This window comes from Alternaria arbusti, assembly GCF_024043155.1.
Source record: "Alternaria arbusti strain BMP 1465 chromosome Unknown scaffold_3, whole genome shotgun sequence".
In the NCBI taxonomy this organism is placed as follows: Eukaryota; Fungi; Ascomycota; class Dothideomycetes; order Pleosporales; family Pleosporaceae; genus Alternaria; species Alternaria arbusti.
This window is the reverse complement of record NW_026249943.1, coordinates 94091-109319: the sequence shown is the minus strand read 5'-3', so window position 1 is coordinate 109319 and position 15229 is coordinate 94091. Positions and strand designations below refer to the sequence as shown.

Here is a 15229-nt window from a genome sequence, read left to right as displayed (position 1 = left end):
CGCGAAGTCGTTCACGCAAAGGCTTATTTGTTTGGTTCGCGGCGTGATCCCCTCGCACATGTAGAAGAGACACCTATAGTCTCAGCTCACCGGAAGGAGGCTTGCGACGTCTAGATTCCCGATCGTGAAGAGCTTGGTTTCGAATCTGCCCTAATCCCAGTCGGCCGTGCAGTCCTCGTCAGCTCGTGCGGTAAGCTGATGCTTTGCGCGTAGAGTCAAACCAAGTCAACACAGGTAGCGAGAGGAAAGATGGGAGAGGGAGGCGGGGCTGAAATATACAGAGAGATGCGCTAGTAGACGCTAGCGCAGGCGCTCACTCAGCAGGCACGTGAGTATAGTCCTCAGTCGCCGACGCGTCTCCGTCTTCACCGCGCATTTCCTGACGTAGTCGCAAGATCCGAGCCCCTACGAACACCGCAATCATCTTGGAAGACGTCAATGCTTGGACATGGAGCCGGATCGTGTTGATACCGATAGGATGGAGGACGATGGGGAAGAAACTGCTGTCCATGTAAGTCTTTCACTGACACCTCGTGTTACCACAACAACAGCACTGACCATAACACAGCAGCAACACATCCAAACCACCTTCTCCGGTCATGCGAGCCTGCAGTATCCCGAACGCACCATCAGTCTCGCATTCCGTCCCGCACATCACGCGGATGGTGTGAATCAGGTGAACGACTGGTTGAATCCAATCGGCAGCGCCAGCAACGATTCATACTTAACGGCCGGAGCTTTCCCTGTTCCACAATGCCCCGCTACACCCTCCATGTTCCAACCAGATTGTTCAACTCCCGCACCCGGATGCGAAAGCATCACCAAGGAGGCATTTGAGCTTGTTTTGGAGCAGATTGCGAGGTTGAGGCAGGAGTTGGAATCGGCAAACGAGGCTCGCGCAAAGGCGGAAAAGACGTGCTCCGATCTGGCGGCTTGGACTTTGTGGGAGCGAGATAGGTTGATGCGCGAGTTGGAGGAGGCCAGAGCGATACATCGTGCTTTCATCCAGGACGAGGTCGACAAGCTCATCGCCGAAGAGACAGGCCGTCTGCCGATGGATCAGTAAGGGGATGGTGATCGTACTCGAAGTTGATGTATTGTGGTTGGCATCCGCGAAGTACCTATGAGTTATGTTATCGACGTGCATGTGCCAGATGGCCTTCCATAGGTCGTTCCTGTCCCCGAATATATGCGGTGGTGGCATATAAGCTGTAGCTCAACGATTTGTTTTGCTCCGTTGAAACGAGGAGTAAGGTGAAAACTTCCTCGCTGCTTCCCGATTCGGACTCACGGTGACACGACTTGCGCTATCACCGCCCTCTAGCGACGTCGTAGAAAGTACTGTGCTGGCAACATATCACCACACATCTCCTCAACTCCATTGCCATTGGCCGTATACACGACATGGCGGAGTTCTTCTTGAAGCGAATGTTGTTCGCGAGGTTGCGAGCTACACGCACGGCCACTGGAGCTCAACCTGTCTCGCGATATCAGCCAGAGACTGAGCACGAGGCATCCCACGAGAATGAAACGGAAGACGCGACCACACCCGAGAACGAAGATCCCGAAGACGAGGTTGACGCCGGTGCTGAGCCTGTGCCAGCGGCGGAAAATGCTGGAGACGACGCGGAGACGCTACGAACTCCCTCTGCAGACCGCAATCTCCGCGCGACATGGGCTACCGGCATCAACAACCTGTGGAGATGCGCCGCGGACAAGGCTGCCGTTCTGGCCGCACAAGCTAAAGATGCTATACTTAATGCTATCGAGAAGGTCAAGCAGCTTGGCTTCATTGGTACAGCGAAGGCGATTGGCGATTGGATCAAGCTACACCCTTGGGAATTTGTGCTGATCGTGGTGCCTCTCGTTGCGGTTGCGATTACTGCATTAGCGCTCCTCATCACAGGCTTTGGGCCAGGTGGAACCGTCGCAGGTACGTGATCTCGGAGAGTATATCGTGTATATTGGATACTGACTTCTTCTAGGCAGCGCAGCCGCGGCCATGCATGCGGGCATTGGCAGCGCTGTCGCGGGTTCGGTTTTCGCAACGTGCACCAGTGCGATGATGGGCGGATACGGCGCAGCAATCATATTCGGGGGTGTCTGGGCCGTATCGACTGGATTGGTGCTCTTGACCGCGGCAATGCGAAAGCGTTGGAAGAGTCGCCATGAACGCGCTCTGGTACCCCGAGATCTGGCGACACCAAAGTCTGCATCCGAGATCGCGAAGCAAGCTGCGTCCGATTCCGTCTTCTGGAGCATCGTCGCCGTAGCCTACGCGGTGTATCGATTCAAGAGCTGGTATCGAGGACGCGGAGAGGAAACCCAAGAGGAGCATGAGTGACTTGGAACAGATTGAGCCATTCCACGTGGCGTCACATTTTGCCATACACCAGAGGTTGCAGGATGTCCTTGTGAACAAGCCGTTGGTAGAGAAGCAGGACTGTTAGCGAACAAGATCGGGGAAATGTATCCAGCGACATTGAAGTAGAAGGCAGACATTGGGTAATAAATTTTGATGATAGCTCGGTCGGCATGATTCCGCGTCGATACTGAAAACATTAGGTTCCCAAAAGCATTGACATGCAGTCATTGCTCAAGCGCAAAACAGTGAAAGATGAGCCTGAGTAGCATAGATCCGCAAGAAGGGTGTGGTAAATAGTTCACCCATTATGTCACGGTGGTTGTGAGGAGTTCAGGTGTCGTCCGAGCTGGGATGGGGCGACCCACTAGCGCTGACTAACGATGATGCAGGCCAAGATCGGCGGCGGCGGCGCGGCAAGCCTCACCTCCTTCCTCGCCAGCGACAGTCGCGTCTATCATGCCACCAGATCGAACGCGCACAACCAACTCACAAGGTAGGCAGAAGTCATGCTCAGAATGCGCAAAGGCGAAACGTAAATGCGGTCTCGAGCAGCCTCATTGCGCACGATGCGCTAGACAGCACTTGCCATGCGTCTACCCTCCACAGCCTCGGCCGCAGGCCGCGATTTCGCAAAAAGACACATCTGCAACTCCAACTGACTTGAGCCGATCCAATGCTCCAATGGAGATGCCAGAGATTGATGATGGCGGTTTTGCTTTCGACTTCGACCTAGCTGGCATGCCAGCCAACCCCACCGCAGACATCTTAGACTTCGACTTCTGCACCACGACAGACTCTCTCGACGCGCTCATAGACATGCTGAACACACCAGCTCACCAGGAAGATCAAATGACCTTACAAAAAGCTCATACCCCAGTGAGCCAGCCCTTCTCATCGAGACACCTGTCGCCTTTCGCAAAGTCCAGAGTGGAGTACTCAATCGAGCTCGTCAAACTCGCGCCAAAGATGATGGTAGAGCAATGCTGCACACCATGGGCTCACTCTTTGCTTTACGAAGACCACATGCCACGATCATTACAAGACGCACATGCGGCATGTGCCCTTTATGTTACCATGAATGACAACAATGCTGAGCACGTCGCACGGTACATCACAAGTCGCGCAGAAGACCTTATAACCACTCCTATACCGACTACGCCCATCGAGGTTCTAGCTCGCACACAGGCTCTGATGTTGTATGAGATCATGCTCATCTTTGGCGGTGACATACGACTATACGCTCGAGCCGACACACTGATACCGCATCTGGAAGATGTGGGTGTCGTCCTTCTACCCATCGCAGCAGAGGATCCTGAGCTTCCAGCCACCCTTCCGCTTTATCCCAGTACAGCCGCTCGCTCAGCCTGGCAGTCGTACATCTTCCGTGAGTCAGCCAGACGTACGGCCTTGGTAGCTTTCCACATAACCGTCATATACACCCTGCTGAGCGGGCAGATGAGGTCTTGCGCTAAAGAGCTCTCTTTGAAGAACCGCGTCACGCTTTCTGCGCACTTGTGGAAAGCCACCAGTGCTTTTGACTTTGCCATGGCGTGGAATAGCAAGAGTCACTTTGTTATCAAAGAGCTGGACTTCACGGATGTCTTGAGGGGTGCGCAGCCGGATGATCTTGATGCCTTTGCTAACATGATGCTCATCGGTCTTCAAGGCATCGATGACATACGGGGTTGGTATCATACACGAGGCGGAGCTCTCACATAGCCTTCTCCAATCAATGTCAGCGCGCCTGGACTGACTCATCTCACTGTCGTCCAATATCAACCAAGGGCCCGTACAAGCCAAGCTCCCGGTATCCAACAACTCCAGATAAGCACAGCTACCTAGTTCTCGCCGTCACCCAGGCCCTGCATAGAAGTACCCGGCACCGGTGTCTTATTACAGTCAGTGAAGCTCAAGGAAAACATGACATCATACGACTTACCTCAGGAAACGCCCACCACCGGTCCACGTTCTCAATGAACTCCTTGCCCTTCTGCTTGCCGTACTCAATGATCCAAGCCTTTTCAGTGTTCGAAAGCGGGTGATGGCGCCAGGGACACTTGACACCCATCTCACAACGTTTCTTCGTAAGGTACGTGGTGAAGCAAAGTCCCAGATCGTGGCGTTGTTCGGAGCCGTACATGCCCGGTGCGATCTTGCCGTTGGCGCCGTTGACGAAGCGCTGGGACTTGGGTTTGGCGGCATATGTGGCGAAGATGCGGTAGTCGTAGCCGCGAAGGTCGTGCACTGTCGGCGGGAACTCCCCGTTCTCTGGGTTCTGGAGGTGCGGTAGTCCTAGCTTGGGCTCTTTGGCTGACTTTGCCGTGCTGGGCGTTTGACTGGATCTGCGGTGCGTGGGCTGAACTGGCGCATGCTGAGTGGTTGTAGAAGGGAATTCGGGGACTTCCTGTTGACGGTAGGGCTCCTCGTGCCTCGGATACTCAGGCTGTGGCATCTTCCGACCAGTACTCATTCTCACCGCGGGGGCAACATGGGCCGTCTCTAAAGCATCGTCGTCCCAGTCCACTTCGTCCTCGACGAAGTACTCTGAACGCGAAGGCGCCTCACTGAAGTGCTCCTGATGATGTTGCTGCGCATCTTGATCTTGGCCGTACGCTTGCTGGATGTGAGCTTCCAGTCGGCTGGTATCTCTCGTGCGACTGATTCGGAAGGCAGCATCCTGCCTGGGCGACCAATGCCTATCGTCATCGCGGCCACCGTATCGACCAGCCATAGCCTTCCCCTCATCGGCCGCAACCTCAGCATCAGTCTTGCTCTGGCCAACTCGGACCTTGCAAGCACGAGCGATGTGTCCTTGCTCTCCACACCGAAAACAACCCTTCTTATCAGTGAAGGCGGCTTTGCAATCAGCAACCCTATGCCCTTGATAGTCTTAGCAAGGAAGAGTTGGGAATCTGCAACTATACAACCAACCTTTCTTGTTACAAGCAAAGCACCGTAGGGACTCCGCGTTCTCTGGCTTCCGGTCCTCTCGCTGCGGCTCCACGTCGACGGGCTCCCGACGCAGCGGCGATCGCTCTCGATACCGGGCTCGCTCGCCACGCCAATCTTGCTCATCGCGTGGATCTTGACGACGGGCAGGCGAACGACTCCGATCACGATCTCGCTGTCTCACTCGCAGTTCTTCTTCCGCCCGTGCGTAATCTCGTTTTCGTACAGCGAGCTGCGGACGGCGTCGACCTTGCATCTTCTCGCCTTCGACATCGTCAACACCTCTACCCCGGTCTTCGTGTTCTCTGGGTCCCCTCGGTGGGGGCTCGGACGGAGGCGGTGGAGGGTTGTTTGGACCGTACGGACCTGGTTGTGGTGCGCCGCGGTCTCGCATGTTGGGTTGCCGTGACATGTCTGCGAGAGTCAGTGTAGATGGTACGTCGGGTTAGCCAAGATCAATTCAGAGGTATCAAGCTGGTTTATTGTGGATGAAGTGGAGCTTCTGTCATGTGGGAGTAGCAAGTCTACGTGACCGTGTATTGACGCACGGGCCAGTCACGCAGTCACGCAGCGTAGTAGCGAGGGCCTGCTGTTATGTTGTGACGTCAGGCTGATTACATTATGGTTTTTGTATCACAAACATACAAGCTATCCTTCGGTGCTGTTGAGCCCAGTTGATGTGGATATGTACTGCGAAGCGCTGGAATGGGTGACACGATCGACCCTATGGTATAATGCAGGTAGGTACATGCATTGTAGGACCTAAGCTTTACGAAAGCTTTCTATTGAAACATATTAGACAGAAAGAGAGACGTTGAACCTTATTCTGCAGTCTACGCTAGTATTTCAGTCGTTCTCTGCCTTCTGAACAGACGAACAGGAGTGTACGATGTATTCCGTCTTTGGATATTGTTCATCGTTGCTTACCACGAGAGCTCCTCGGACAGTGGGCATCTATTCGATGATTGCTGGTAATCAGTATGAGTGAATCTGCCAAGCTGATGGCGATGTTATTCCCAGCCACTCCATGTAAAGTCGGATTCTAGTGAGAATTATATGAAAAGGCATCTACAATGAAACAGCTGCAATTTAACTAGCGAGGAGTGTGAGTCGATATGAGCAAGCGAGTATGAAGAATAGAACCTTGATTCTCGGTCAGTCTGAGAGTACCTCTAAGTATGGGTGGACGCCAGAGAAGAGATATCAGAGCAACATAGACATATTTCCATGGGTTCATGTCAGCACTAACCATAGCGACATAGCACCACGCACTGTCTGCCGGGTATGAATTACAACGAGATATCATTCAACATCTCAATCACGAGGTAATACACCTCAGTCAAATCACCATCCCAATCCCAACGCAAGTATAGTGAAGTATCACAAATGGCGAGAAGATGGCGGATGTGTTCAGCACCGAACAGTATCTGGGGACTTTCTGGCGATTCGCGTCTAGTCAAGATTTGATACCCAGGATACCGAGACGCTACACAGCACTGAACAGTTGATCCTTGGTGACAAGTTCGTAGACATAGAAATAATATGATTGCATTACTCAACGGAAGGGGATATCTGAAAAGCATTCCGCAAAAAGTCGTAAATCATGATAAGAGCTAGAGAAACAGCCGCCCTGCCTTACGGACACCAAACTCTTAAAAACATTACTGCGCGTGTACATTCAAGAAAACACCAAAGTGTAACATTCGTCAATTACCGTGGCCCATATACCGGGTAGGGCGGGTTGGCATACTGCTGTTGCCCGGGCGCCCGCGCGTAGTCCTGTGGGTTGTATGCATATGCCTGTTGGCCCTGCTGGCCGCTTGGCCGCCTCTGGTGGCTGTTGTGCTCTTCCTTTGTCTCTTCCATCGTTGGCAGCTCGGCTGCGAATGCCTTTTGTTCTAGCCCTGGCGATTTCATGCCCTCTGATGGCGCATACGAGCTGGGGCGTGAGCTGGCGGTGCTGTGCGATGCGGTCGACCAGCGTGCATCTTGCGGGTTTGGCGAGTATTGCGATGGCTCGGAGGCAGAGGACGCGCGGTTATCGTGAGGGAAGAGGTGGGATGGAGACGGTTGGGGGTGGTAGAAGTCGCCCGGTAGTTCCATGACAACGTCATTCGTGCCTAGGAGCTGCTTTGGTGGGACAGGAGGGCCGGGCTGCTGCGCGGGCTGCGCCCATTGTTGGCTTTGCCTGTGCGGTGACATGGGCATCTGGTAGGGTTGGGTCGGCGATGGTTGTGGTGGCGTGTGACCGTAAGTAGAGCGATCAGCTGGGTTGACCGTCTTCATGCGCCCATTCTCCATCATCGCCTGGAGTGCGCCCGAGTCTAGCAGCTCCGCCTTCTTGACCAACCGCTCGATCATGATCGTGCAAGCTGCCTTCATTTCCTTCTTTACAAAGTTCATCATGGCGACGTTGCATTTGATCTCTACATCCTGGCGAATGTAAAGGCCCTCTGGTGGCGCAGAAGAGCCCAGCTCTTTCGGCTCAGGTGGCTCGCCAATCTGGTTGCCGCCAATATGCCACTTCTGGCGCAGGTCGACATTCGCAGGCGCGTAGGTGTGTGTCTGGAGCCCAAACGGCAGGTCGTGGAAGACACCGCGGAACTTGATTGCGCCGCTGCCCATCTTGCCAATGCCGGGTATGTACTGTATGCGCTGCGATATCTCGTACCATGTTGAGTAGTATTCGTCTGCGGGAGCGTCGCGCGGTGCTTTGATGGGCTCGTGGCCGGTGACGAGGGGGTTCAGCTCGATGATCTCGCCGTGGCTGTGGAGGAAGTCGATTGCGAGCTGGCGCGGTATGAACGACGGTATTGGTGTGATTTGCACATACTGCGTCTTCTTGCGCATCATGTTCATGGTGGGCGATCAGTGTCGAGTAGGGCCGATGTAAGTGTGAGATTTCTGCGTCAATTGCTCGAGGTTGCGATTTGAAAGAAGAGGCTGCGCCACGACGGCAAAGGTGGGTAGTAATAAGGACGTTGCTGACGGTACCCCTGCTTGTGTAAGTAGGTTTGCAGGCGCTGAGCCGTGGCCGGGTCGTCAGCCCAAGATCGCCGTGACGAAACGCGTCATGCACGTGCATGTGATGTCAGAAACACCCAAGATGCACGAGTAATCTTCTTTTTCTGCTACCCTGCTGCAGTTGATGCGATTAATGACTTGCGAGCGCGGTTTGCTTGACAATGCGGTCTGCTTTCGATCGCTTTCATCATTGCGGCCCTGTAGGGCGGTTGGCGCCCGCTGTGGATCAGCCTAATTATAGGCTTGCAGCTGGTCGCCGGCAACTGTCAGCTCCATGCAGGTGCTGCTGGTGGGGGCAGGAAATCTGAACTTCATCAGCTCTCACCGTCGCAAGCCGTACATGGCTTCGAATCACCAAGCCAGAGCTCGACACATGCCGCGACGCCAGTGCTGATGTCCTTGGTGCTTTTCTTTGCTTTTGCCTAACGCCGGAATCGTGGCCATCCGAAGGCGTAGCGTGACCGCGCCAAGTTGTGCTCCTGGGCGGACGCGACGACTAGCATCCATGTGGCTGAGCCTAGGACAAATAATCCTACTGTCGTTCCTCTAGTGAGATGCCACGTTCGCAGCGGCGATGGACCGTTCGAAGTTGCGATGGGAGAGATTGAGATCCTCGACGTGACGGCATAATCATGTTTCGGAAACAACAAGACCTGAGGCAACAAATCTCCTCGACCCCGCGGAGCCCCTGGATGCCGACAAGTATGGGAGTGTAGCCAAGGGTTCAACAGTCGCGGGTTGTCGTTCTCGTGAAAGCGCAGTTGCTCGCATTGATAAAGAGTCAAGAGTGTACTTCCTTTTGACGATCGTGGTAGCCTGTTCGGTGGTACTTGTAGCAGCTAAGAACAGATCCCTTATCGACATGCGACCGAAGGTCGATGAAAGCAGGACGGTGCATGAATGCGACTGGTACCATTCTGCCAGTAAACCAAGGGAGCGTGTTCTAGTGCCATTCGAAACGTTCCGAGGTGTCCACTCGAACGATCTGGCTACAAAAAAGAAGATGGAAACGATGCGAATGGGTGAGAACGAAGATGGTGAGTGTAGGAGGTGAAACATCTCGGAGCGAGTCGCAGAGTTTTGTTCCTGCCTTTGTCGAGACCCTGATGACCCTGACGCTTGTTTGGCTCCAAGGCAGGAGCTACCGCAACCTCGACCGTGGTTCATGCCATGCGCCTCTCGTAGGACAAACCACGACAACACAACCCTTCAACGACGCCATGCTCGGCTATGCGCAAGGACTGTCACGCTACACTAAGCTCACCGGACAAGGCTCGCTGTGGACGAGACGCAGCAGTCCCAGTCCTACCAGCTTGAATTTCGCCCGAGGATTGGTATCACGTGGCTCGTAATTCGTCTACCTAGGTACAACCCATCGTGAACCATAGGATGGCTACTCAACTCCAATACAACGGGGACGCCCACACGGCGTCTGTGTGAGTCACAGGCGAGTATAAAGCCCACCATCCACGCACCTTCACAATTCAACCACACACCCACAAACATGAACACAACACGCCCCAACCCCAGAGGCCCCTTCCGTGAAATAGGCCGAGGATGCTGCGGCAGCATCTGGATCCGCGGAGCCAATACCTGGGTCATCAAACGCGAACTCATGCATACAAACCGCTCCGTCTTAAACGACTACACTATGCATCGACGAATTATCGCAGCAGACACCACAAATACGCTTCCTGTGCGCATACCGCAGTCTTACGAGGTCTTGGAGGCTGATGATGGCTGGTGGGATAACAATTTCACTTGCTTACCTCCAGGTGAAGAGCTGAGCAGGAGCTACAAGCAGGAGAGGATACCTGCTGTAGGACTGCCTATCCGCGAGATGCTTATCGACAGATATTGTCGCGAGACGCTGAAGGAGGCTACGAGGACGAGCAAGAAGAATGAAGATTGCCTTATTCGAGTGTACACGGGCAAACGGAGACCAGAAGGACGCCCGCCTGGCATGTTCTTCAACCTGCGCAACTATGGTCTTTGCGTCGATCAAATGGAAGAGCTAGGTCTGGATCCTGTTGTCATCGCGAAGACCCTGGCCGAGGCGCTCGCGTATTGTTACTGGAAGGCTGAGGTCGATGCTAACGACGTGGAGTTTGTGCTCGCGCCAGCTACCGCCCAAGAAGAGTACAGACGAAACTCGTCAACGCCCATCTTCACACTGCTAGATCAAGAGCTCGTCATCTGGATGCTGGACTACGACTGCGTACGTACCATGAGTCAAGACGCAAGTGGTATCGCCCAAGCAGTCCACGCTTTCTGGCGCAACGACCCGTACTTCCCTCGACCTTTTGCCTACGGCCATACACATGCTGACACTGAATTATGGCACACATTCAAGGCGCATTTCCTCAACGTTAGCAGGCGCATGTTGACAGAGAAAGAGCAGGACGGAATGGTGAAGAGCATACTAGACCTTCCGCAAGAGTGGATAACCCAAGTAGAAGCCGAAGGCAGTCGACGCACAGCAAGGCAAGAAGAGCGACGTGAGTGAAGGGGCGGGGTAGGGTGTAGCGACACGGTATTCACCTGCGGACCAAGTTCAAAAAATTGGCAAAAAAGTGAGGAACGACCAGAGTTTCGAACTCGGCTGTTGTCTTAACGGGGGGCCCAGTGAAGGGGAGATAACTGCGGGGGGCCTAGTGAAGGGGAGACAGCGGGGGGACCAAACTGCTCTGCGGCCGCAGTCGCGTTCGATGGGTAGTTTTAGAAGTTAGAAGATATATATACATGAGTAAGGAGTGATCGATATATGGGGGTGGATCTGGGGGTGAGGGTGAGGGGTGGCGGTATTGCGGACGGAAGTGAAGTGAGAGCGTATGCGGGGGGTTGCAGAAGTGAAGGGGACGGGGCGGGTTTGTGTGGGCTGTACTCAATGAGATGATGTCTTGCGATTCCCATACAGAGTGGCTTGCAGCAGATAACACAATGACGACGGACACAGTCGCGCGCTCACAAAGTCATCCATCCAAATGATATCAACCGACCATCCCTCCCCTCAATCGCAACAACACCACCCTAAACAACAACAACATCCAACACCCCCTTCCCACCCCCCTCCTCCACCCTCCTAACCTCAACCCACCCATCCTTCTCCAACCTTACAATCTTTCCATCAACACATATCCGCCTCCACCTCTCATCCTCCTCCTTGCCCTGAAACTCAATCCTCAGCCCATCAATACTCTCATACCTCACATCCCCATCCCCAACATGCTTACCCCCATCATACGCCTTATTCATGATACCCATGACCTCATCGCCACTCCTCGGGGTAAAATGAACAAGGTGCATACTCCCGTCTAGCGGCTTAGTAGCAGGGGAGATGCAGAATGGTTTTTCGAGATGCGAGACCATGGTTGCGAGGATGTACATGTGCTCTTCTTCCGGCAGAGCGGTCCAACGATCCTTTTCTTGGAGGATAGATACTTTGCCTTTGTACGGATGGGGCGGTGAGCCATCGGCTGGATACAAAGCTTCTTTCGCGGCCATCTTGAAGCGCTCGACGCCGTGCTTGCGGTACTCGGTTGTGTCGCTGTCGCCGACGAGGGAGGCGTGCATGCCCCAGGATGCTACGACGGCGCCGTGAAGAATGCCGTTACCCTGTGGATCTTTGGGTAGTTCTTGCTCTTGTCGGCCTTCGTCGATGAGGAGGCGGGCGCCGGGGGAGAAGGTCGCTGTGAATGTGGGAAGGGGTTTTGCTTTCCATGATGTCAGGGCGGGGAGACCCCATGTGTCGTATCCTCCGGCGTTGATGAAGTGGTAGAGTGCGTTTGCTGTGCCGAGAGGGAGGATGACGACTTGTGGGGGGATGTAGGTTTGTGGATTTGGTGTTTGGGATGAGAGGCCGTTTACGAGGTCTACAATACCGCCGTCGCCTGAGAGGAGAATGATGCGGATGGCTTTTCCTTGATTGGCGGCTGGAAACAGGACGTTGTCTGTGATTTCCAAGATGCTGGTTGGCGATTCCGTGGTATGTACTTTCAACTCTTCGACGCCTTTGTTTCCATGTATGCTTTCGAGGATCGGGCGGACGGCGCTGGAGTAGAACTCATCCGCGAGTCCATGACCGGAGCCACTCGAGATGATAACATGAGTCTCGCGCTTTTCGGGTGGGGAGAACGGTGGTTGTTTATCGCGAGGTCTTGTTGATACACTGATCAAGAAAGGTGGCCTCGTAGGATCTTTGTGCTCTTGTAATGTAACAACCGCCTCTGACTCGCCATGGACGCTTTGAGTCGTGAACACGATCTTGCGATGCTGATCGTCCCCGCCAGATCTGTTCATGATGGCAGCCTAGTGTAAACAATGACTCGGCCGGACTTTTTACTGTAGTGCGATCGCAAATGAGTAAGATGATGATCAGTCCAAATATGACCGGAAGTTGATCCGAGGGACAGACGTCCAGTTCCCACGAGATGCAATGTCACCCACGCCATGGTGTGGAGATAGGCGTGATAGGCTGGCTGCCCAATCGCGCAATCCCACCTGCCCCATTTTTCGTTGCGGTAGACGCTAGTCCGCGTGCGTCATGTTCAATAACGGCCTCGTCGTGAGACGAAAAGCACGCATCAATCTGAAACTATTCTGTCGGAACAGATTTTAATGATAGGGGCTGAACATTACTTCCCGTGATTGTTATCATCGCAAAGGATTTCTCCGTCAATTCAACAGTTGTTAGATTCGGGCAGCGGCGTCAGCAAGTGTTACGTCATCACTTGGCGATACTACGCAGCCGCCTGGGCTGGAGGAACTCAGCCGCGCCTGCCAGCTACACCAACAAATTGACATTGCGGCGCAGCCAGCCGACGTCGCATTCCACGCCTGTCGGGACACCATCAGGCCCATCGCCTCCTGCCCTTGTCGACACGACTGTCCGCATCAGCGACAGCAAACCCATCGGATCCGCGCAATCGAGCCCACCACACGCAAACCGCACATGCGACCCTAAGCCCTCCCCACAACAACCCACACGACCACCGCCACCATGAACGGCTGGCTAGTCTTCATCATCATCCTGCTCCTCCTGCTCTCCTTCTCCTACTTCGGCTGGTACTTCTACGCCCGATGGAACGCCTCCCGCAATGGCCTACCTCCACCCTCCATGAACCCAATGGTAGCCTTTAGCCGCTCCTCTGACGCTGGCGCAACCTCAAACTACCCGGGTCCCGCGCCCACCGGCATCAAAGGCTGGTTCGACACCCAGGTGCGCAAGTTCAAGAACAGAAATAACCGGTACACAACGGGTAGCGGCTACGAAGACGCCGGCTACAGCGGCGGGCGCGGCGTCGGCGGGGGCCGCGGCGCGGGAAGTCGTCTTGATCCTGATGAGGCGTGGAGTTCGCGCGTGGGCGACGAGGCATACTATGAAGAGCAGGAACTTGGGCTTCATGAACCGGCGTCTACCCATGGCGGGCAGACTACGAATCCGTATGCGAATCCTACGCCGTATAACAATGTCGAGCCAAGTCGCGGACGCAGCCGCACACGCGATTCCTACGACGAACATCTCGATGCGCAGAGTGGGAGGAATCCGTTTGGCGACGATAATGCGGCGAGTCTGAGGGGTGTGAGTCCCAGGCCGGTGCTCGATGCGGATACGAGTTATCGGGGTGGTGCTACGGCCACCATGCCCAGTGTGAGCAAGCACAAGAAAGCGGGCAGTGTGGATAGTGTAGAGAACAGCCCGACGGAGAGTCGGAGGAGTGTGTTCAGGGAGGGGTTGTAAGGTGATGAAGAGTTTGGACGAGGATTTTCTGATACTATACCTATGTTGGGATTGGGCTGGTGTTTTTGAACTGGCGGGGTCTTACCCTCCGGATTGGACCTGAATGATATTTTGTTGTATTTCCACATTCGGCGAGCATGGTGTGATCTTGAACACCCATCACACTGCTACCCAATTCGCACTTCTCCTTGCTCTACGCTGCTCAAACCAATTAACCACCCGCGATAGATACCCTCGTACACGATCGGCTGTTTCTCCGCTCACATCCCGCAGCAGTGCTTCATTATACTCTGCAACAGGGAAATACTCTACGATATCCTCCACCGTCCAGTACGGAAGACTTTCCCTCCCCACGCCCGACCGAGCATACATGTACACATACACCTGATCAAGATCATGTCGTATAATTCGCCTAGAAGGGCTCTGTGACCATTCAGACGCCGCGCTCATAGAATGACACCCAATGCGAAGGCCCCAACCGCGTTGCAACACCACCATTGGATCCGCAAAGACAGTCGGGAACTCTTGATTTCGTGGATCGCGCGGCAAGATCTCCCGCGTAAGCTTTTCGTCTCTCACAACAGAGGAATGGCAAAGCGCAAGGGGAAGTGTTTGTATCCTAAGTATATTAGTCAAAGACCACCGAAGTAGTCTAGTCGTACTGCTTGGGCCCCAGGGCGGGATGGGGGTTATGTCGCGTATGCAGATGGTGGCGTGGAGGACTTTGCGGAAGCCGGTTTTGATGCGTGCGCGGGTGGCTTCGTGTTGCTTCTGCTGCATCTCTTCTACCTCTTCTGTTGACCCTGGTATTGTCGCTCGGTTCAGCATGGTGATGGAGACGGATAGCTCTTTGCTGTGTAATTGGTCTTGCTCCAGCATCTCCTCGTGTAGACGGGTACATGCTGCTAGTACGCCGGGCTCAGGCGCGTTGTAGAAGGTTACTTGGATGACGTCGTAGATGGGATCGTTGGTGCCGGTGGTTCCCTGGGTGTCCCAGAGCCATTCGATGTTCAGATCACGGGGGATGTGGGAGTAGATGGAGTTTCGGATTTTGCGGGAAAGGGCTAGGAGTCTTGGTGTCGTCTTTTGCTTCGCAAACCGAGACAGACAGTTGCCCATTTTGGTTGGTTAGAGCGATGGATGCTGTCTGT

The 15229-nt window shown here is 54.3% G+C and overlaps 9 protein-coding genes across 9 annotated transcripts; 5 read left to right on the top strand and 4 right to left on the bottom strand.

Moving 5' to 3' along the window:
- Positions 1-448: 448 nt before the first annotated feature.
- On the top strand, positions 449-1066 carry J4E86_002645 (uncharacterized protein; the record flags this gene model as incomplete). The annotated part of the gene is made up of 2 exons (XM_051443203.1): positions 449-511; positions 569-1066. 2 exons carry the CDS (start codon positions 449-451, stop codon positions 1064-1066), a joined length of 561 nt encoding a protein of 186 aa, XP_051304698.1.
- Positions 1067-1404: 338 nt separating this feature from the next.
- Positions 1405-2344, top strand: J4E86_002644 (uncharacterized protein; the record flags this gene model as incomplete). Its single annotated transcript, XM_051443202.1, has 2 exons — positions 1405-1933; positions 1986-2344. 2 exons carry the CDS (start codon positions 1405-1407, stop codon positions 2342-2344), a joined length of 888 nt encoding a protein of 295 aa, XP_051304697.1.
- Positions 2345-3046: 702 nt separating this feature from the next.
- On the top strand, positions 3047-4084 carry J4E86_002643 (uncharacterized protein; the record flags this gene model as incomplete). The annotated part of the gene is made up of 1 exon (XM_051443201.1): positions 3047-4084. One exon carries the CDS (start codon positions 3047-3049, stop codon positions 4082-4084), a length of 1038 nt encoding a protein of 345 aa, XP_051304696.1.
- Positions 4085-4203: 119 nt separating this feature from the next.
- On the bottom strand, positions 4204-5726 carry J4E86_002642 (uncharacterized protein; the record flags this gene model as incomplete). Its single annotated transcript, XM_051443200.1, has 3 exons — positions 4204-4254; positions 4305-5238; positions 5320-5726. The coding sequence occupies 3 exons, from the start codon at positions 5724-5726 to the stop codon at positions 4204-4206; spliced, it is 1392 nt and encodes a 463-aa protein (XP_051304695.1).
- A 1298-nt stretch (positions 5727-7024) lies between these two features.
- J4E86_002641 (uncharacterized protein) lies at positions 7025-8173 on the bottom strand (the record flags this gene model as incomplete). The annotated part of the gene is made up of 1 exon (XM_051443199.1): positions 7025-8173. The coding sequence occupies one exon, from the start codon at positions 8171-8173 to the stop codon at positions 7025-7027; it is 1149 nt and encodes a 382-aa protein (XP_051304694.1).
- Positions 8174-9842: 1669 nt separating this feature from the next.
- J4E86_002640 (uncharacterized protein) lies at positions 9843-10844 on the top strand (the record flags this gene model as incomplete). Its single annotated transcript, XM_051443198.1, has 1 exon — positions 9843-10844. One exon carries the CDS (start codon positions 9843-9845, stop codon positions 10842-10844), a length of 1002 nt encoding a protein of 333 aa, XP_051304693.1.
- Positions 10845-11489: 645 nt separating this feature from the next.
- J4E86_002639 (uncharacterized protein) lies at positions 11490-12637 on the bottom strand (the record flags this gene model as incomplete). The annotated part of the gene is made up of 2 exons (XM_051443197.1): positions 11490-11506; positions 11572-12637. 2 exons carry the CDS (start codon positions 12635-12637, stop codon positions 11490-11492), a joined length of 1083 nt encoding a protein of 360 aa, XP_051304692.1.
- A 700-nt stretch (positions 12638-13337) lies between these two features.
- J4E86_002638 (uncharacterized protein) lies at positions 13338-14078 on the top strand (the record flags this gene model as incomplete). The annotated part of the gene is made up of 1 exon (XM_051443196.1): positions 13338-14078. One exon carries the CDS (start codon positions 13338-13340, stop codon positions 14076-14078), a length of 741 nt encoding a protein of 246 aa, XP_051304691.1.
- A 575-nt stretch (positions 14079-14653) lies between these two features.
- J4E86_002637 (uncharacterized protein) lies at positions 14654-15197 on the bottom strand (the record flags this gene model as incomplete). Its single annotated transcript, XM_051443195.1, has 2 exons — positions 14654-14697; positions 14741-15197. 2 exons carry the CDS (start codon positions 15195-15197, stop codon positions 14654-14656), a joined length of 501 nt encoding a protein of 166 aa, XP_051304690.1.
- Positions 15198-15229: the final 32 nt, after the last annotated feature.